Source organism: Anopheles arabiensis, chromosome 2 (assembly GCF_016920715.1).
Source record: "Anopheles arabiensis isolate DONGOLA chromosome 2, AaraD3, whole genome shotgun sequence".
In the NCBI taxonomy this organism is placed as follows: domain Eukaryota; kingdom Metazoa; phylum Arthropoda; class Insecta; order Diptera; family Culicidae; genus Anopheles; species Anopheles arabiensis.
The window spans coordinates 29,142,630-29,163,561 of NC_053517.1; the positions used below are offsets into that span (position 1 = coordinate 29,142,630).

General features: G+C 44.0%; 1 protein-coding gene across 1 annotated transcript in view; it reads left to right on the forward strand.

The window, feature by feature from the left end:
- Positions 1-20,932, forward strand: part of LOC120894394 (integral membrane protein DGCR2/IDD-like) — a 48,922-nt gene that overhangs the window by 8,516 nt on the left and 19,474 nt on the right. Inside the window, exons 2-3 of the mRNA XM_040296931.1 lie at positions 617-1,528; positions 15,638-15,786. Coding sequence (XP_040152865.1) covers positions 1,468-1,528; positions 15,638-15,786 — 210 coding nt within the window. The 5' untranslated portion in view covers positions 617-1,467. The remainder of the gene's footprint in view (positions 1-616; positions 1,529-15,637; positions 15,787-20,932) is intronic.

A 20,932-nucleotide genomic window follows, 5' to 3' on the forward strand; every position in this document is an offset into this window, starting at 1 on the left:
TACAGTAAAATATCATTCCTTAATTGTAGCATTTATTGGACCATTTTAAACCAACATTCACAGTGACAAGTTACAGTTACACTGTTACACTGTGTTTTCAATTTTTTTATTGAATCACTTTATAAAATGTTACTGAAATAATTTTACACAGCACAGTATTCAAACCTTAAAGCATATTCTCATCATGAAAAATACAAACGTGCCATGCCAAGAAGCAGACGTAAAAGTTGGCATTTAACGTCAACAATAATTATTGGCTATAATTCCGGAATCCACCAAACGCTATGTTAGTTTCTTTCCGTCCACATTCTCCAATACCAAAACCACTGCAGCTCTTTCCTCATCACATTCTTTATTTCATCGACCAGTGGTGGATCCTTCTTGGACTACCAAAGGCCCTAGAAATAGTAATATATTTACAGGTTCGGCGTGTATACCCAGTTCGACTCACGGCCACTGAAGTGAAAAGACCTAAGCCATCGACCGTAGTGCCATTGGCTTAATCGAACCAACACGTTCACACAAACACACACACACACACAAACACAGCTACATAGTATGCCAAGAGTAGCAAAATCATGATTTCTTATTCCTCTGCCTTCAACGTTAATTTCAGATTGCCTCGACCGGAACCGCCACCAAATCAATCCATCTCCTTTATCCTCCCCCCCTGCTCGGGTGCTGCCAAAAGGGAAGAAGAGGAAACATCCGTGCTAGCTCTATCCTGGATGCATGTCGGCCGGAACGCTATCGATCGGCGGTGTGCGGTATGAATAGCGAAGCAGAAACCTCCCATATACTTCAGAAACTGCACGGCGAGCGAGTGATGAATCTTTAAATTAAGCTGCTTTGTTTTGTCGGCGCATGTGTTCGAATTGTAGCGAAGTTTGCGAAGCGATTGAATGGCAAAATATTCATCCACTAAGGTTTGTTTGGCTGTGTGTTTGTGTGTGTGTGTATGTGTGATAGTGTTTGTAAGTGAAAAGTAATCAAATCGGGAGGAAAAAATACACCTAAATGTGAAAGTGAAACACAAAAGTGCAATCAAATCAGTAAAGTGCGTTGAAGTATTCTGGAGGATGCTTCCCAGCTGCTTCTGCCGGATGTGCCGGATCTGCTAGTACAGTGCAGGGCGCACCTTCCCGGTAATATAAGTGGAAACCACTCGTGCAACGCCGCGTTTAATGCAAAACGGTTTCACTTAATTCGTACTACCACTTCCTCGCCGTGAGTTTGTTCCATGTTTGCGCTCTCCAAAAAAGGTGCTTCCCCGGATTATCGTACCAATTTGTTCCCGTAGTTAAGGATAGTGTTGGAATTTTCGACCAAAACAAGGAAAAGAAAATAGCTACCTGCAACGTTTCCGACCACTTGCTGTTATTTCGTCGGCTCTCCCGGCCAGTCGACACCAATTCATCGCACAACATTGATTCACCGGGTGCGAAGCGCGTAACAGCGTAGAACAGAATGAATAACAAGCTGCATCTGCTGGCCGTACCCTTGCTTAGCCTGCTCGTGGGCTATGTAGGTAAGTAATGCAGTCAAATGCCTTTGAAAAATAACTGTGTGTAACATTATTTGAGGACTCTCTCGAGCTAGTCGGTTTCTATAGGATTTGGATAGCGTATTTAGTCAACACGGTAGATACTCGAAATACCTTGATTAGGCACATACTACTCCACAGCACCGCACTAATCTAGGAAGAGCCACTTAAGGATCTATTTTTTGTCTAAGTAGATAAAAAACATTACTCTTCCAAATGAATTTCAGAACGAATTAAAACGATACAGTTCATAATAGCTTCCATTCCAGCTCAAAGCGCTCTAACTCGTTCCGTTGCAGCTTTCAAACCACTTTCCACAGGTCAGTGGAATGTCAAGAGGTAGCTGCGCTGTGACTACGCCTGTCCAATCTGTTTCGAAAAGGGGCTTGCAAACTTTTCCTGCCGGACAGTATCTCTGCGTTGGTCTGCTTGCTACTAAAATATTCCCTACGTTCGGAAGCATTTGCCTCAAACGTCCAACTTTTTGGCCACGGGCGACGTTGGGCCCCGTAAAACGGACGGGGAGCCAAGTTGTGACAAACTTTTCACCAACCCGGAAAGCCGCACAGACACACACATGCTTACGCTTACTTTTTGTTCAACCATCACTGCATGGTATTGAATTACCAGTAAATGTCAACCTTAACACACTACACTTGAGGCTTGAGGTGTGGTACAGATGCGGATGAAACTGCAGTACTTTTTTTATTATTTTTCCTTCCAACTTTGGGGAAGTCATGTGTATGTGTTGATTACTCTGCCCAGCTTGTGGTTGACCTTGTGCGAAAGTCACCCAATCTTTTATCTGCTCTTGGATGCTTTGCTTTTTTTCTAATAAAGTACTGGCAATAAACGTATATTGAAGATATTGGTAACCATTGAAAGTATTCTGGTTAATGAAGTGAGAGGCAGACTGTGATATGATTTTTTCCCCTCACATGCCATTGACCGTATTCCATTCCGTGAGTGATTGGACAGCACGGCAATATTCAAGCAGTATTTCTTCTACCGTTACTTGATACCTCGTGTACGGTGGTAGCGAAAAGCGCATGCTGCAGAGCTGACTACTCCTCCGGACGGCCTGCAGCAAGAACTAATTATGCACTTCAGTACCGTACGTTTAATTTACCCTAACGAGCAGGCAGCTCTGTACACTTCATTGTAGCACCACAGCATCACATGTAATCTAACCCACGGGAGTTTTTTTCCTCACCAGGAATGAACATTTAACCTTTTCCCTTCATTTTTCATAGTAAATCCATACCGTGCGAGTGCAGTGCCACACAAACACACACACACACACACACACACACACACACACACACACACACACACACACACGCACACACACACACACACACACACACACACACACACACACACACACACACACACACACACACACACACACACACACACACACACACACACACACACACACACACACACACACACACACACACACACACACACACACACACACACACACACACACACACACACACACACACACACACACACACACACACACACACACACACACACACACACACACACACACACACACACACACACACACACACACACACACACACACACACACACACACACACACACACACACACACACACACACACACACACACACACACACACACACACACACACACACACACACACACACACACACACACACACACACACACACACACACACACACACACACACACACACACACACACACACACACACACACACACACACACACACACACACACACACACACACACACACACACACACACACACACACACACACACACACACACACACACACACACACACACACACACACACACACACACACACACACACACACACACACACACACACACACACACACACACACACACACACACACACACACACACACACACACACACACACACACACACACACACACACACACACACACACACACACACACACACACACACACACACACACACACACACACACACTCTACACTTATTTGCTCTGGATGCACTAAACTAGGTCAATGTTTTCGGAATTATCTCGCACCAGTCGACGTTTTCTTGCTACTGTATTCGTTTTCATCTTCGTTCTAATTACAATATTTTTTTTTATTAGCTTAAGGTTTTATGACCCAACCGTTTTTCAAAAGGGTTCCTCACCTTCCCAGTTACGATTTCTTGGAAATCATCTATTGAAATCTGGTGCCACTACAAACATCTCAACACCCTACACACGGGTACACTTGAGGAGCTCACTCGCACACAGCTACTAGCCAGTTTACAAAGGCTCGACCCAAGCACCACTTCACTTGACCGAGATCATAACCTCACACGGTGCCGTGCCGTGGATGGCAGGGAGTAAGAGTCTAAGTGCGACTAAGGAAATAACAGCCACTGGTGAAGTAATCGGGGCCTAGAGTGCATAGTGCAACTCTGACGCTCTACCACGCACAGCCGGTGAACCGGCCCCTAGCATGCCCGCAGTCCGCTTCTCCTCGCAAGCCGAAACATTGCACGTGTAAAAAGGAACGCGAGCGCGGGCACAAGTGCGAAGGATAGAAAGTGGGAAATTTCGCAAGAAAAACAGCACAAAGCACTGCGAATATGTTTTTGTCCTTTGCCGTGTTACCCGTTAGCGCTGGGATAACTCGTCGTCGTCGTCGTTGTTGTTGTTGTTTTTGTTGTTGTAGTTAGGCTGGGAAGAAGGAAGGACGAGGGAGCTAACCACCTTCCCGGTTGCAATCCCGGTCTGCCCAGTTTTGTCTTCCGGGCGCGCGCACACGAGGACACTTTACGGCCTGGCAATAAACATTGTTGACAGGCACCGTTTCGCTGTGCATTTTTCTGTCCGACGCTCGTTTCGAAACATTGTTTCCTTCCGGAGGGAGTTAAGCCGCCGGCTAAGCGGGCGAAGGAGACAGCCGGTTGGTTTGTGATTTGTTTCAGGAACTGGTAATAAGAAACACTCGGCTTAGCTGCCCCAAAACCGTGTGTGTATTTGTATGTGTGTCGATTTGAAGAATCGTTTCCGTGCATTTGGCTGTTTGTTTCGGTAAAAAGTTATTTGACTAGGAACAGGTTTTCCATTACTTGGCCTGGATTTCACTGCAATCCTTTAAGTTTTTTTTGCCGAAGAATGCCTAAAACGATGCATTCGGTAACATTTTGTCTCGATACACATTCTTAATCACTTTTAAATTATTTCAACACCTCACCAATCACAACTTTGGTGCATAATTAAATGCTTCTGGTTGCCGTGCTGTGCCAATAAAGGTCCTATCAAGGTGTGACTTTACCGAGCTACTTAATTCCCTTCCCAGTCGGGTGACAGCTAATCTAACCCGCCCCGATGTGTGACATTCGTAGCAGAGCAAAGTTCATGCCTAATGTGCTCAGCAATGCCCAAATAATTCGCCTGCCATGCGTGACCTCGTCCTCTCACGCCACACCTTTGCAGACTAGCAAACAGTTTCATTGATCGGAAAGTTTCTCCTCGCACAGTGACAGCTTCTGAGGCAAGATGGAAATGGAACGGTAAATTTGATTTGTAATCCAAATTAGTAGCGCCAGCATGCATTGTACCCTTTCTATCGGCCAGCACAGCCAAAGCGGCGGTTGGCTGGGATCCAGGGCACATCGCGTGAGAATGGCAGGACCGTTTATCCTTCTAGTTTTAGCAACACAGACCGTTCAGGGTGGGAATGTATAGGAGGAAGGAATGTGCAGATTTGCGAGAACTCATCACCCTTTCTGCTATCGCATTAGATGCGATACATTTTGGACGATATTCACAAGCTCAAATCAACGAAAAAAGACGAGTTAAATCAATGCCAGGAAACTATCTCGTTTGCTAAAGAGTGGTTGAAAGATTGAATTTGAAATAAACGAGCACGTTCAAATGAGATTAAAAAAGTGAAAAGCTTCTCCCTGTTTCTTTGCTTACCATTGAACCATTAACCTGCCCTACTACCACAAGGAGAAAGAACGTGTCTAGACAGAAATACACAAAATCATTAAATATTTTATAATCGAATATCAAACAACATCAGGAAACATCTTGTTGAGAATCATTTGCCGCTCAAAGCGAGACAAACGCTTAAGTTCAATGAGTGATCAACAATTTACAATCCAACCAAGCTCCACATCACAAGACCAAACGGTTCATGTGTGTGTGTGTGCGTGTGTGTGTGTGTGTGTGTGTGTGTGTGTGTGTTTGTGTGTGTGTGTGTGGTTTACATTTGATGAGCAGATCTATTGACAGTACAAGCAAGTTTAATGTGCTCCTATCAAAACCATGTTTGATATGCTTTGAAACATCCCATTCCATTCCATCACAAACACTGTTCACCTGTTCCCCTGCTTCACATGCATCATTCCGTAAATTGCTTCCTACCTTCGTAGCTTTAGAACCGCCAGTATTAGCATGAGTGGAGGTGAAATCCACTCTATCCATCACCGGTTTGCTATTGACTGCTGTGGCTATCAAACAGCAAAGTACCACCGCAGCCTTGAGTAACCTTTCATGCGTTTGCGTCTGTGTGCACATCATTCATTGACAATTTCAAACGGAAACTCAATGGCACAGATTGCTTACCACGTACCGCGTAATTCACCTAGACCGCCATTTACCACCACGTTCAAGTGGGATCGATTTTTCAGTTCCATTTTGAATGTCCGATCGATATCGCAAATTGTTCCTGCTTGAAAGCTACCTCTTTTTTTGTCCCATGAATGATGCTTCCTGTTGTAACGTTCAACACGACATCCCTTACACACTCACGGACAAATGTACCCTTGTCTTAAAACACTCAAGCAAATCATAGTCATCAGCACTCAGCCTAATGTGAGTTGAGAGTAAGACTCGTCACGACTATATATATATAGCCAACTCAATTCAAACATCTTACCATCATGGACACATGTTCAATCCAAAATTGAGATAAAAATCCAACGAATGCTACGAGCTTTCTGCAAATACATCTACGTCGTCATTTCGTAATATTATACGTTCTCAACTAAACGCTTAGCTTGAAGTATCTTCTCGACGACAACCGATCGTGAAATATATTGATCGTTTACAAAGCTTTTTGAGGCAACGTCATCTACGTGGAATCAGTTCACCGTTTCTTGAATAACTGCTTGGCAGGATACAAGGAAAAAATACACCAGTTCCAATATTTATAAATACCAAATGATATATAAACAAAGATGTAATAAACAGGAATACAGCCAAATATTCATAACACTATTCTTACATTATCATGTTTTATGAATCGTACGTATTTTTTCCGTATATTATTATTTTGCAGTATTTTAGTCCACTATTGTTTCCTAACTTCTCTGAATTTTCAGTATTTTAAGGATCATAGTCACCTCCAAACAAGCTATCGACTGATCCATACTACCAGAGGCTCAAAAGAGAGACCAAAATATCACCAATCTTCTCATCCGTACACCAACTTCACAGCATCCAACCCGCGCCGGCTACGGGCACTTACCTATTTTCCACCAAACACGAGCAAACACACTTACCGGTCTTCCTGTCGCACAGCCGAAGATATCTACTAAGCTTCGCCAAACTGTAACCGACATGCTTTAGTGCTCGCTCGTTCCATTTACCCACACCCAAAAACGTTCCAAGTTTCCATTACACATTCCAGCGAGTGCTTCGTGCTCCCCCTTCCCTACTACAACACTAGCGATCTAATTTGCATACATTTCGGCGAAAAATGTTAACGATAATAACCGGGCCAAGCGAGCGCACGAGCTAAATGCTGCCGCACATATATTAAAACTCTTGGCAGACAAGAACTACCATTGCCCAAAGCCTTGAACGTGTGTGTCTGTGTGTGTGTGTGTGTCGGTGACGATGAATAGCAGGCAAATAGCATTCGTGGCAGCGGAAACGACTCAGACAGCCGCCCTGTCACCGATGAAACAGGCAGTGTTTCGTTTTCCATGAGCTGTCTCATAAATGCTTGCGGTAGGGAATGCGCCTGAAGCAGTTTAAAATGACACCAGCAAACTACGGCGAGTACATTCATAATGTATTGTGATTTTGAAGGCAAAACATTTAAAGAGTGGCAGCACATTGCGTTTCATTTACGCTTGGTTGGTAATTAAGTTAATAATTTTGAACCGAAGCGTAGCAACCGCCCAAGCCGAACGTTTGCTTACAATGCTAGCATGTCTATTAGCTTGCTATTTGTTCTGCTTGTAAGCTGATTACTATCCAAATAATATACGTTTAGCGTTAAAGAGTCATTGTTGAAGAAAAGATCCTAAAAATACAATCATCCTCATACAATTATTCGGTCTTTTCATGCTCGACTGCAAAGCTGTTTCTTTAGTGCAAGTTGACTTGTTTGTAAACATGGTATACAAGATACACGATCACTTTCAAGAAGGACAGCTCCGTTTTTATCAGACCATTGGAAAACAAACGTTCGACGTAAAAAAAAGGTACCGCTGCAAATCCTTTTCATTTCACACCTACTACAAATCGGTCTCCTGTTTCAGGAACGCTTCGGATCTCGGCCCAAACCAGTTCGAGCTTGCCCATTTCTCAGAACTTGAAGCTCTGAATCCATTTCGAGAATCAGGTCAGTCGGAACACGGCCAAAGTCAACCGGTTCTAAGCCCGGTCGCTGAAATTAAATTTATTCCCCTCTCTTATATTTCACCTTCTCAGCGGTCTCTTTGGACTACACCTTTTCAGTAAGATGATTCTTACCTGACAGGTAAAAACAGAACCCCTCCCCAGCAAAAAATATGAAACCTTTTTCACAAACAAAAGAAGAACAAAACTTCCCCAAAACGTCCCCAAACAATCTAAGAAAATGTTTGTCTTGTCAGTGACCCGTAGCCAAGAAGTCCGCTATTCGCTGGCAAAGGTAATGGTGTGGTGGTTGCTGCTTTGGTTTTCTATCCTTCGAAACCAATGCTCATTCAGGGCTCAATGCTTGAACCGTAAGGATAAGACTTTCCTTAGCGAGCTCAGAATGTAAGGGCGAATGATTTAAATTATTCGCAAGCATCACTGAATAGAACCTCGAGCTCGAAGGAGCGAGTGAGACAAAGAGAGAGAGAGAGGGAGAGAAGCGTGCGCATTAGCAAATGAAAACTCGTCAGCCGAACGGAAACTGCATCAAGTAGGGATAGGAATTTGGCGTACCCTTCAAAAAGGTAGTCTGCTGGATAAGGATGAGAGCAAACCGTGAATGTAAGCAAGTGTGAACAAGAGTGAAGAAGGGCTCTTTACCGACAGCTTCCCGTGACTGATGGGTTAATGGTGGGTTTTCGGCAACTGCTACAGGTGAAAAATCAAATTTGCGAAACTACCATTTCATTCGCCTCTAACGCCGTAACGAACCGTGTCCCGCTTGCAACCGATTGCGATACAAACGACTTGAGTGTGTAATTATCTCGACACTTAAACATTTACTACACCCTTTTGAGTCCCTCCGGTCAGGTTAGCAATGCAAAGATACATAAAAGTTTACCTGGCGCAAGAAACTTACCCCGCAGAAAACATACCATAGCTCCGGCCAAGCACACCGAAACCGCTTACAAACCATTGAGCATTAAACAAACGCAATCCACTGTCACCCAAAAGTGAAGCGCAACCGAAAATCACTCAGCCATCTTCGCCAAAGTCGGGGCGTTTAATAAGGAATGAGCAACGACACACCTCCCAAAACGAAAGTAGTTCCTCGCATAGCCGGTGGAATGCTCGCACCGGTAAAGATTAGAAAGCGACAACACATTCTTTACCATCCCTTCGGGGAAATGTTTGCTCCCATTCCCAAGAAGGCGTGTATGTATGTGTGTGAACGTACTGTAAGGTCAGTTAAGCATGTATGAGTGAGCGTGGTTGCACAACTAAGCTAACCGTGTCACACGACGCAGTACCGTCTGGTTTTCAGTTACAGCTAAATTATTTACAGCAAACTTCTACGCAAGGCTTTAAAACTCAACGCACGGGACGGAGTCCAAATTTTGGTCTTTGTGTTCGCCACTGGGCTGAAGCGTTACGAAACATTTAAAATATTTAATGCACACAATGCTAAAAATAGTTCAAATCGGCACCAAAGCACGGTGAAAATGAGCATTTCATGAGCTAAAGTTGGTTGAGAGCTGTGGCAAAAAGGGAGAGCTTTTCATCATGCAAATTTAAGTACACTGCTCGTATTACGATACGAAAATAAATAATAAAAATCTAAAATAGCAACCCAAACCGTTCTGGCCATTGAATGGCGCAACTTAAATGTTTGATTATATTGACTAAGAAGCTTCAGGTTGTTTGGTTGAAGATTGTTTGAACCTTCTAGTAATAATTATTTGTGTACAGATTAACCATGCAACATAAAGCAATATGGCCTTTTAGGATCGTTCCTTCTGAATAAAAAAATGAAAATCTTGCAACGTTTTCGTTTTTTTCCAAAATATCTGTTCATGATTGACAAATACACATCTACACGCTGTAAGTGAATACTGCACTATGCCGAGCAAGTCGTAAAGCTCCATCGATCCTGCCCATTATCTGCGTTAGATTGCGTTCTTTGCAACCGTTTTTCCCTATAACTGCTGTACCGCGTGACGGGTTGCGAACATTATTTTCCTTCTTTCTAATTTTTAATTTCCGCCAATGCCTGCTGGCTACCAGCGCGCGGCGCCAGCTACTCACGGAATTTCCGCCCGTTTCCCCTCCCCTCCCCCCCCCCTCGTTTCCTCTAAGCCACGCAATTAAAGTGCGCCGCAAAACACCCGCAAGCACGGTACGTAAAACTGTTCACCTCGAAGGGCCAACCAAGCCTCACAGCTTGGTTTATCGTTGTGCAAAGTTAAAATAGCATCCTGTTTTATGTTTCTTGTTTGTCTGTCGCAACCAACTCTACCGTTTGCTGGCCGAACCATTGCGCCCGAGACATCAAGGACGCCACGGGAGGCCCGTGTTATGGGCCGTTGAGTTGTGCATTTTATTTTACACCACACCCGGATCCAATGCTGCCCCTTCATAGCCGTAGCCAAGGCGAGCCGTGCTGATGAAGGCATTGTTTCCAATTGTTTCTCATCCACGCCCTGAAACAATGAGCCACTAGGCGTCTCCATTGAGCGTTTTCCTTGCATTGTGTCCGAACGGTTTCGATGGGAAGTGGCGCTGGGATAAGAAGGGTTAGGTTAAAATCGCCATTACACACCATTTGTACCATACACCATTTTGTACCATGGAAAGCTAAACAATCGTTCACAAATCGTTTTTACAAACGTGGAAAAATTAACCTCAAATCGCCCATAACAAATTGTCCATATGATCGTAGGTATATAATATGAAAATAGACAATAAAACCAATTTCTAGATACAAACAAATTTGTTAAGTACACCAAGCTGTTTTAGTTTATTCGTTGTATTCGTTGTACTGCTTTGACTGCAACTACTTTCTGTCAACTATTTTTCATCCGGATAATGTCGTTCCAAAGCAATTTAAACTTTGGTAGGACACGATTCTTCCCCGAAGCGACATTGATCCAGCGTCATTTTCCCACTCCAAGCAAGCACAGAACGGAAAGAATGCAACAAAACGCTACACAAAAATTCGATCAATTCGATTTCCTCCAACTTCCAACACGGTTGAGCAAGAATGTTGGCCGATTCCAACATCAAACGAGCTGTATCTTTGGCCTGTCTCTTGTGGTGTTCCTTTGGCTACAGACTTCAGCATGACCTTTACCCTACATCCAAAGGCGAACTTTTGCCGGACAAGAGCGAAGCAAATGGTCACACTACAATTGAACGTTTGATACCCTTGCACTCATCCATTCCAGTCCAGTTCTTCCATTTGCTTCCCGTACCAGCGGAGTAATACAGAAACACGATTACACCAGGAAGGCGACACTGCATGTCTGGCCGGTGGTAGATTTCTCTCGTAAAGCGTCCAACATCTGACAGTGGCAACTACGGGACCAAGTATGTGTGTCAATGTTGACGTCACTATGCTGCGCTTCCGTCAGCGTTATCCACCAACACTGAACAGGCAGTTTATTTTCTCTTTTGTTCGCTCCTGAGCTTTGCTGAGCGAGCACTCACCACAAGTCACTCACCCGTTGGCTCACTGCCACTTCCTTTCGTTCTGTGAGTGCCGCTCACACAACGACGCGAGAGAGAAACTACTCTGCAAAAGCACACCATGTGAGGGAAGCTCGAGCGAAAGGGTCGTTTGAGAAAATACAGTCCGCTCTGCCGGTTTCTGTCGCATTTTCCATCCTTCGCTGCTCTGCGTAACCAATAACGTGTATGCAAATATTTTCAAAGTGCTGTCGAAGCAAGAATGCTAAACGACGAGGCACAGGGAAGCACAGGGAAGCTCTGTCCGTTTTAAATTACACAGCGTCGGCAATAGAAATGTTTCCGAGAAGCGGGGTTCAATCAATCAAACGATTTCCTGCCCAAGTAATAGTAAAGCAACGCTTGCTACTTTCAATTCCAGCTAGCACAATTGACCATCAATTGCTCTATAAAGGCACAGTTTGTACGGACTTTTGCAACTATACATGAAAAGCTCTATCGAAGGCTTTATTGTACTCACTAAGTTGCACAAGTACATACGTAACCGCAAAAAAGCCTTATGAATCGTTACAATGTTTTCATGAATAACTCCTAATAATTGTTTGTGGTGAGGAGTTGAACTTGTGGTAAGCTATAGTTATGGTTAGCATTCCTAAATACGTTTTCTTCCTTCTCCTACATACTGACCTGGCTTTAATGGACTTTTTTCTTCCACGATCACAGCGTACGGAATGTCCACAATCAGACTATCAACAATCTACTTGATACAATTGAGAATAACATGAATGTGTTTTGCGCAAAAATAATAATTTTATGCAGTAGATTCAAAGTTGATATTCCAAGTAAAAATAAATATATATGTATACGAGTAACTATGTAAAAAATTGCCACTTTATTTTGACTTTAGTTGGTTGCTTGAATTACAGAAATCATTTGGCAAACTAAAAGATACCACAAGCCACACAAACCTCCATTCAAGATTCCATCCTCCAGCTACTCAGGCGGGAACCATATTGAAATAACATACTATCTCTCACCTTAACCCTGTTGTTACGTTACACGCTCACCGGCACCCACAGGCACCTGGTCAATTGCTAATGTAATTCTATCGCTTGATGACACCCAACCAACAAACCGAGTTTCGTATTGCCCACAGCAATCCACTACCATCGGTAGACTGCCATGGTGGGTTGACAGCCCGACCCGACGAACAAACATAATTGCACTGCCCGCACGTTTCCACGAGCGGACAGCGAGAGCTGGAACGTAAATAGCAACATACGTCGGTGCCCACGGTACCGAAACTGTGCTGTGGTGTTGCTGTTGCCGAGCAATTCCATCCCATTGCCTGCGGGAAAATGGTTCGTATTTGAGTTGTGTGCGTCTCACGTACTTCCGTACCACTGGCGACGTAGTGGTGAAGGAAGCAGCAGCATTTTCTACAACCAACACGGTACCATGATCGTAATTAAATTCTCCTTCAAACACACACACGCGTACACATTTATATGAAATTCGATCAACTTATTCCAGCCCGTGGCATCCGACAGGACCTGGGAAATCTTTGACCTTACACGTCTGAAACATCAAACATCACGTGCTCTGCCTGTAAAACCATGATGCTTTAGTTTAATTCCTGCCACATTTACACTCGAAAATCGTCGAGCTAAATAAAGGTACGATATTGAATGTAGCACTGGTGTCTAAAAATAATTCCATCCCAACCCAACACTTTGCCTGCACCATTGCATGCTGGTGCTGTTTTCGGAATAAATCTACCACCCGCATTATCACAATTATGGTATCGAATCTATTTTTAATTATATTTCATGCAGCCTGGCCAACAATGCTCTGGCATATGAGCTGACACATGCGGAGTGTCTGTGATAGAGGAGCTGTTTTAATTATGTACCCGCTTTGCAGGTGACCTATTTATTCCACGGGGTATAGAATTTATAGTCCAAGTTTAGCAACAGGACAGGAGCTTCGAATTATCTGTACAGGTGTATCATACTGTATCGCGCACACGCGTAATTAAAATTTTCGATCAAATCCTGTACTCCAGTCACTTATTGCAATCAAACCATACCAGCAGGTGCACCATGATTGCATCGAGCTGTTCGACAACCTGCTGCTTGCTTACCTCCATTTTCAGATTAATTGAAATGCAAATTAATAACGAATTTGAATGTTTCATTTTAGTGCTTAGTTGGTGTACCACAAAATTCGCAAATATTAACCATCAGTGTCAAAAGGGATTTTTCACGCATGGGTTACGAAGGAATCCATAATTCAAAGTAGTAGTAGAGCTCATTAAAATGCCCTTAAAGTCACCCCTAGTTTCTCTCACAATCCTTACCGTAACAAAGAAAACGGTGCGATTTATTCTTCCAGGCTCATTTGATTCCAAGCGCTAACAAAACGTTTGTTTAACTAATTTCTCGGATCGCTCGTTCCTCCACCAGAACGTCTTGCTTGCGTAGACCGACTTGATTATCGTGACCTTTACATCACTGTCATTCATTCCGAAACCACAGGGCAGGATTTCTACGTCCTGAAGTGGTTGAATGCAACCGAAACCATATACCCGTCGACTCTCACTAGCTGGTACTGCTTGAAGCATGCTTCAAATTTGACTACCATATTCATACAGCGCTAAATCTGCAATCGCTCATGCCGTTACTTTGTTCTCTTTTGATAGAAACGGCAACTGTCTTTAGTTCCATCCACCGTCCCCGGTGCACCGTGGTGAGCCGTAGATTATGCACAAGTTTCGCTCATTGTACTTCAGCCACTAACAAGACAAATTTGGTACCGGCTTGAAGCGCTGAAGACGTGTACTTCGATGTTCCGCACTCATCCCTGTTTGCCACTGCTTAATCCCTCTGCAGTAATTTACTCTATGAGCTGAAGAGCAGTTTGAATGTGCATGAGCACCGGTAGAATTTGCCTCTTAGCAACAGTACTCCAAAGCAGGTTCTTCCGCAGTTCGTGCAATGCTTGTCAATCTTGGCGTAGGTTCCCCCATTCGGAGCGATTGATTTAAGAAAGTTGTGACGCAAACTCTTCCATTCTGCTGAACACTTCTGAGCCGTTTTAGTAACCATAACTAATCAGGCCAGCCTTCGGAGCGTAAAGATTCGGATAGGAACAAAAACTGTACGGTTAGCGTAATGAAGGTTTACGCTCTTGCGTATCGAATGACAGGAAGTAATGACGGAAATCTTTTAATTCAGCCGCGTTTTTCATGAGACAGGGATGAGTAATTGACAAGCAGCACGTGTTACATTCGCACGGTTGTCATACATAAGATACCCACATTATAAAGACTTAATGCTCACATCATCAATCGACAACACCGTACTAGTCCATCGATTATGTTCAAATCTATTTTTGCTTGTAAACATCCACCCCGAACCACAAACGAACCTACGTTTTAGTCGATTGATTTTATTTCCTTGAAATAGGATGACATGTTTTTTTGTATTTCTATGTGCTCCACTACTACCTAACCCTCTCCATACCGAGCGAATGATTATGAAGAAAAAGCTGAATACTAACAGATGCCACACTTGTTCAACCGATCCGTATTCCCCCCTCACTTTTTACTCAGTGCGCTGGATGGTTGTTCGCCAGGAAAGTTTAACTCTTCAACAATTCCGGAACAAGTTTGTCTCTCGCTCTCTCTCTCTCTCTCTTTCTCCTCTTCATCTCGCTGTTCACTAAACTACCGTAGGTAAACTTACCCAACAAACTCTACCAGAGTGTGCTTGTGTGCTGGTAATACAGCGTACAGTTTGGACAAGTGATTGGTATAGATGTATGATCAAACCATCATCGATTACCAACCGATGGGAGTTGCTGTAAACTTCATAACTTTCCACCGATACGGAACGGAGAGAATCTATTTTTACCTTCACTTTTGCCGCTTTTGTCACTGCTGCTTGCTAACGATGTTCAATTCTTTTCTCGTTTTTTTTTCTCTGTCTTTACAGCTAGCCTAGAAGAGGACTGTGTCGACTTCCAGGGAAACTCGGTCGCACACGGTCTACTCTACGTACCTGGACCGGGCGTGTGCAGTTTGTGCGTCTGCTACCACTCTGAGCCGCTATGGTGCAAAGCAATCTACTGTGATCCTCCTTATGTAAGTGACTTGTAACTATGTGATAATTTGCATTCGTTGTATTGCGTTAAAATGATGGACGATATATTTGCTAAATAACAAACTAACTCTGTTTCACCACACTTTGAGTCGTTCGGAAAAAATGGTGATGGATTTATTAACGAGATTTTTCATTCGCACACATGCCTAGTCCCGCATACAATTAGTTTCGCAATGATGATAAGTCCCACCTCTTACCCCAACACAGGTTTGAGAAGAACGGAAGTATCTTTACGATAATATTACTCTGATGGGTGTATTGAAACATTTTGTGCGAGCAAGTGGTGGCATCGGATCCACAACGAAACCCGCCAATTCCAATTGGCAATTGGTTTCACAACTTCAAATTGGATTGCTGCGCAAGCATTCGGTAATCAAAATGTGTTACACAAATTTACACCCTAACAATGCACCCTTTGCCGCAGGGATGAACGGAAATGTTTGCCCCACTTGCAATGCCAGCACGGTTGGGGTATCGTAATTTGGCGAAATTTGTTCAAGTTTTCACACATTTCAACATCCCATTCCCATCCAACCGAAACAACCGGTGACCGAACTGTTACGCGTATCGTCGATTTGTGGCATTTTCCCACTTTACTCAATGTCGCTCCAAAATGAAGCGTAATTTATGATCACCACCACCAACCGCTCAAATGTTCGACAATAAATTTGAACGCCACGCGGGCATCGAAAAAAACAAGCCACCCATCCGTGAGGAAACCTGTACCCTGCGCGGACGAACGATTTATTGTATCGTGCGTAAAGTGCGCGAGCACTGCAAGGGGAGGAAGACCTATGGGGGCTGAAAATTATGCAAACATTTTTAACAGCCTCTGTACAATCTGTTCTCTGTTTACGGTCGACGTGATGCGATGCAATTGAAATGACGGTCACATCGACGGTAATGTCGATCGATTGAACGACCGAGCAGCAAGCGGGCTCATTGAATTGCTGAACAATGTTTGTTACGCGGGTTTTGAAGCATAATGTTGTTGTGGTGTATAATTTAATAGGCGATAGCATCGCACCGTACGAGATTGTTTTTTTTCCAATGGCAGCTTATTCGATGGGTAAGCTTTTACGTCAGCACCGTTCGCACCGGCGACTGGAATGAAGAAGCTTCTTCGAAAGTGGCTTCACTCGGATCGGTTAAGCTGATTGAGTGGTTTACAGTCTCTTCAATCTAGACAATCAACAAACTCGGCACCTTTTGGGTGAAACTTAAATTTATAATCAGACCAGAATCTTTCAGACCAATTTAAACCGTCTTTCCACTATTGCAACCATTTTAAAAGCTGAACCATCCATCCATTTGCCCATGCCCACCCTCGCTGCCTACCTTTAATGGGGAAAAAACCCCCGAAATAAATTACTTCAACCATCACTTCCACCGAAAAACGCCCATCCCGATCGTTCCAAACGTCAAACCGTCAAGCTCGCCGATGCGGCATCAGCTTTTAAACCTCAAACCTCAACCCAACCGAACAATGTTCACAAACCGACCAGAAATGTTCGAACGAAACCGAAAGAAACTTTTTAATTAGATTCTCCAATTAGCATGCTCATAAACTACCTCCCGCAGTCGCAGGAGTGGGCCGGTTTTGGTGGCTTCCCACCTCCGCCGGCGTAACTGAAGCTACTTTCTCGTGCTACCCCGGCGAAGCCACTCCGTCCGCGCAGTTCATTAAATCACGTGGAAAAAAGTTTCCACGTTCCTCAGCATCAGCAGTCAAACAGTGAAGCCAGCGCCGATAAGACAGTGACAATCGGTGAGCGAACAATTGTCGTAACACACGTTCGACCTGACGTTTTGTGCGTGTGTGTGTGTGTGTGTGTGTGAAGAGACTCCTACACGACTCTAACCACAATCACGAGTGATTGTTGCGCTTCAGCATATCTTTCGGTTGGTGGTCTTGCTGTGCCTGTACGCTATTGTACTTACAGCGTTGAACAGATGGTGTTTCGTATTTGTGTTGTGTTTTTGAGCATCTTGTTTTGCTAATTAAGATTGTTTTGGCGTGTGATGCCGTTGTAGATCACACCGGTGGCTATGGTTACGTTTACAAGTTAATTTAATTGCACAACATCGGAATCTTCTATGCACTTCAGAACATTTACATATGCATGTTGAAGCTTATTTTGTTTAAGTATAACATGGTAGATTGAGAGCAAGGGAAAAAAACGAACTCTAAATTACACCTGTACATTTAAAACAATTCCGATAGCATATGTTACTCTCCTTCAATTGCAATGCAATTCCATAACTCAGGTCAATAAACTAGCAAATATAAACTGCTATGTCAACAAATGCACGACGAATGCAGACACAACACATCAACAAACATCTCCACCATGTTTAAAGCTGCCACCAGCAGACCTTTGTGCTTTGTTATGCTGTTGTTCTAATTTAAACAAACACTTCAACCGAACTGCCGAGATTGTGCTCACTGCCACACCGCTCACTCGACAGCACTTGGTGGGTGGGTCTTTTGATGTGAGTGTGTGTGTGTGTGTTTGTGTAAGTGTTTGCATGAAAAGCTCAGCACACTTTTCCCACCGGCCACCGTCACAGCCGTGTTGTTTGAAATTATTTGCATACTAAAGTGTTATAAAAAACGGCTGTTCGTTTCGTGCGCCGGACCCCTTAGCTCTGGTTGGCCGAACGCCGTCAAAGCACTACGGTAATGAAGTGTTTCCAGTTCAGGGTAGTATAGTTTTGAACTCTTTCATCTCAAGCACTTAGCTTCAAACAGTAACTACAAAAACACTGGCCCTCTCTCTCACACACACACACAAACACAATGGTTTTTTTTGTGGAAGAAATCTGTGCAGTTACGCTTTAATTGTTTCTCTGTATTTAAATGATTCGCTGGGCACACACGAAATCACTTCCGACAACGCCTTTAAAGGCAAGGCAAGGAATGGAATAGAAAGTTTAATGCTTTGAAATGTGAAACAGTTTTCAACTTTGCTGCAACAACCAGAGAGTGTAACAAAATATAAACTGATCCTGTAAAGCGTTAGCTTTATCCAAGAAACTAAACCAATGTTTCTTCGCAATGGCTAGCCCCGGTGGAATGTGAGTGCATTTCAAGACGTAAGGATCCGCTTCTCCACAAGCAGCAGCGTATTGTAATGGTTGATCGTATCCTAAAGGGACGCTGTTTATTTATAGCAATTGCTTTGCCTCCATCCAAAACGCGCACCGTCCACACTAGCCCGCAATCTTGAGCACCGTGCTTCGCAGTTAGTTTTGCTTCGCTTGGAAACTACACTGCAGTGTTTATTGAACCACATGAACTAACGCCCGCATCTTTACCATCAAGCAGTATGAAAGAGAATTGACGATCAAAGCCGCTCAACGAGCTTGCACCACACACTCGCTGCCCAACGATGCACCTCAGGCAACCCCCCTCTTAAACCTACATGGGAATGGGCATGCCTAGCCCCAAACCAGGCCAACCCAGGACAGGCCAGTGTGAAAGAGCGTCGGAACAAACGTTGCGGTGCTCAGCGCACATTCTGCTCATCTTGCTACACTCGATCCGGATTTACCACCAACATTGCATGGTACGTGTGGCTTTTGTGCGGTAATGCTACCTAAAGCCCTCGGCGAGTGGTACCGTGCCGCGCGTATCGTGTAGATCACGTGCTTAATGCTGCAGGTATACGAGCCGGGATAAATGTCAACCTGGCGTGTAAAACAACGCTAAGACCGCACTGCCACTGCCGTCACAGCAACGGAATAGCTTCATGTGTGTGTGTGTGTTGGTGGGTTTGTGTATCAATGAATGGATCCCTATCCCGCAATATAAAGTGTATTCTCCTCGGAGCAACGCTCACCGCACATAGAACGTTTGTTCCGGTAAGCCTTCAAGGATTTTGCTCTTCAATCAGCTAATCAAACTCGCTCGCGTTAAAGCTCGCTCATGATCTTTACGACAACTCTGAGCATGCCTTAGTACAACAAAAAAAAAACAAACAGCTTTTAGAATAATGTTTTAATGAGTAGCGCAACTCTGTGAACGTACAATCAAATAGAGTACATTGAAAATGGTTTCCCGCAAACAAACCTTCACGGGATAGGGAAAATATTTAAGCTCATCGGTGTGTGAAATATCCAATTCCGTCTGACAGCGCGGTCGCACTGAAGCAAAACTGCCCGGTTTAGAATGTTGATGGCATTTTTGCACCGGTATCGCTGACAACGAAAAAATCCACTATTTGCCTGTCCGCATTTTCTCCCATTCGTCTGCATACGCTAACTTGTTGCACTTGCTGCAACAGCCCGAGTGCAATGTGTGCGCACACAGTTACGGACCAACATCGAACGTTCAGCTTTTCAGCTCAAGCGTAAAACAATTCCCATTCGATGCGAACCATTTCCATGTGTTCGCATCATGGAAACAATGCAATTTATGACTACAAGCAGCTAGCATGTTGGTGGTGCAAAAAGAAGAAAAAGCGAAATATTTTAGCAATGTTTCGTTTTTTATGGTACTGTATCGGGGAAACGATACAGCTTCCGCCAGAAACGAGCGCATGGTTCGAAAAAAACAGCCCTTTCATTTCAAACAGTTTCCCTGCCGTAACTTGCAAATAAATTTCCCTATGAATGGTTGGCGGCCATGGTTGGTTAAAGGTGGCTATCGCGTCTGTTAGCGGCTGGTGTAGCGGTTTCGACACCACATCCCTGGATCCTGGGTTGTGTCGCATGAGGTCTCTTCGTAAATCGTGCATGAAAAATAAAACAAAAACCAACAGCACCTTCACAACATTTTCCGTCACTTCCGGCTCGTTCATTGCCAAACTAAGGCGGACTGTAACCACTTTCCTTGATTGGCATTTCCGTTGCATAGCAGCCATATTAAACAGCACACAACCTCACCCCGAAGTTCATTATCGCTCGGGCTCACCAGACCGATGAGCGGTGGATTTTACACCGCCTACTACACTCTCTATGTACCCTTAATTAACGGATGCTGCGACGCCTTCCAAAACCAACCGACCGACACCGTCACCGATGATAATGATGATCGCGAGCACGATAGCATCGAAACCGAAACGAGTTGCACTGAATGGAAATTATAGCGAACGTCCCGTTCTATCGTTCGCAGGTGGCTCTACT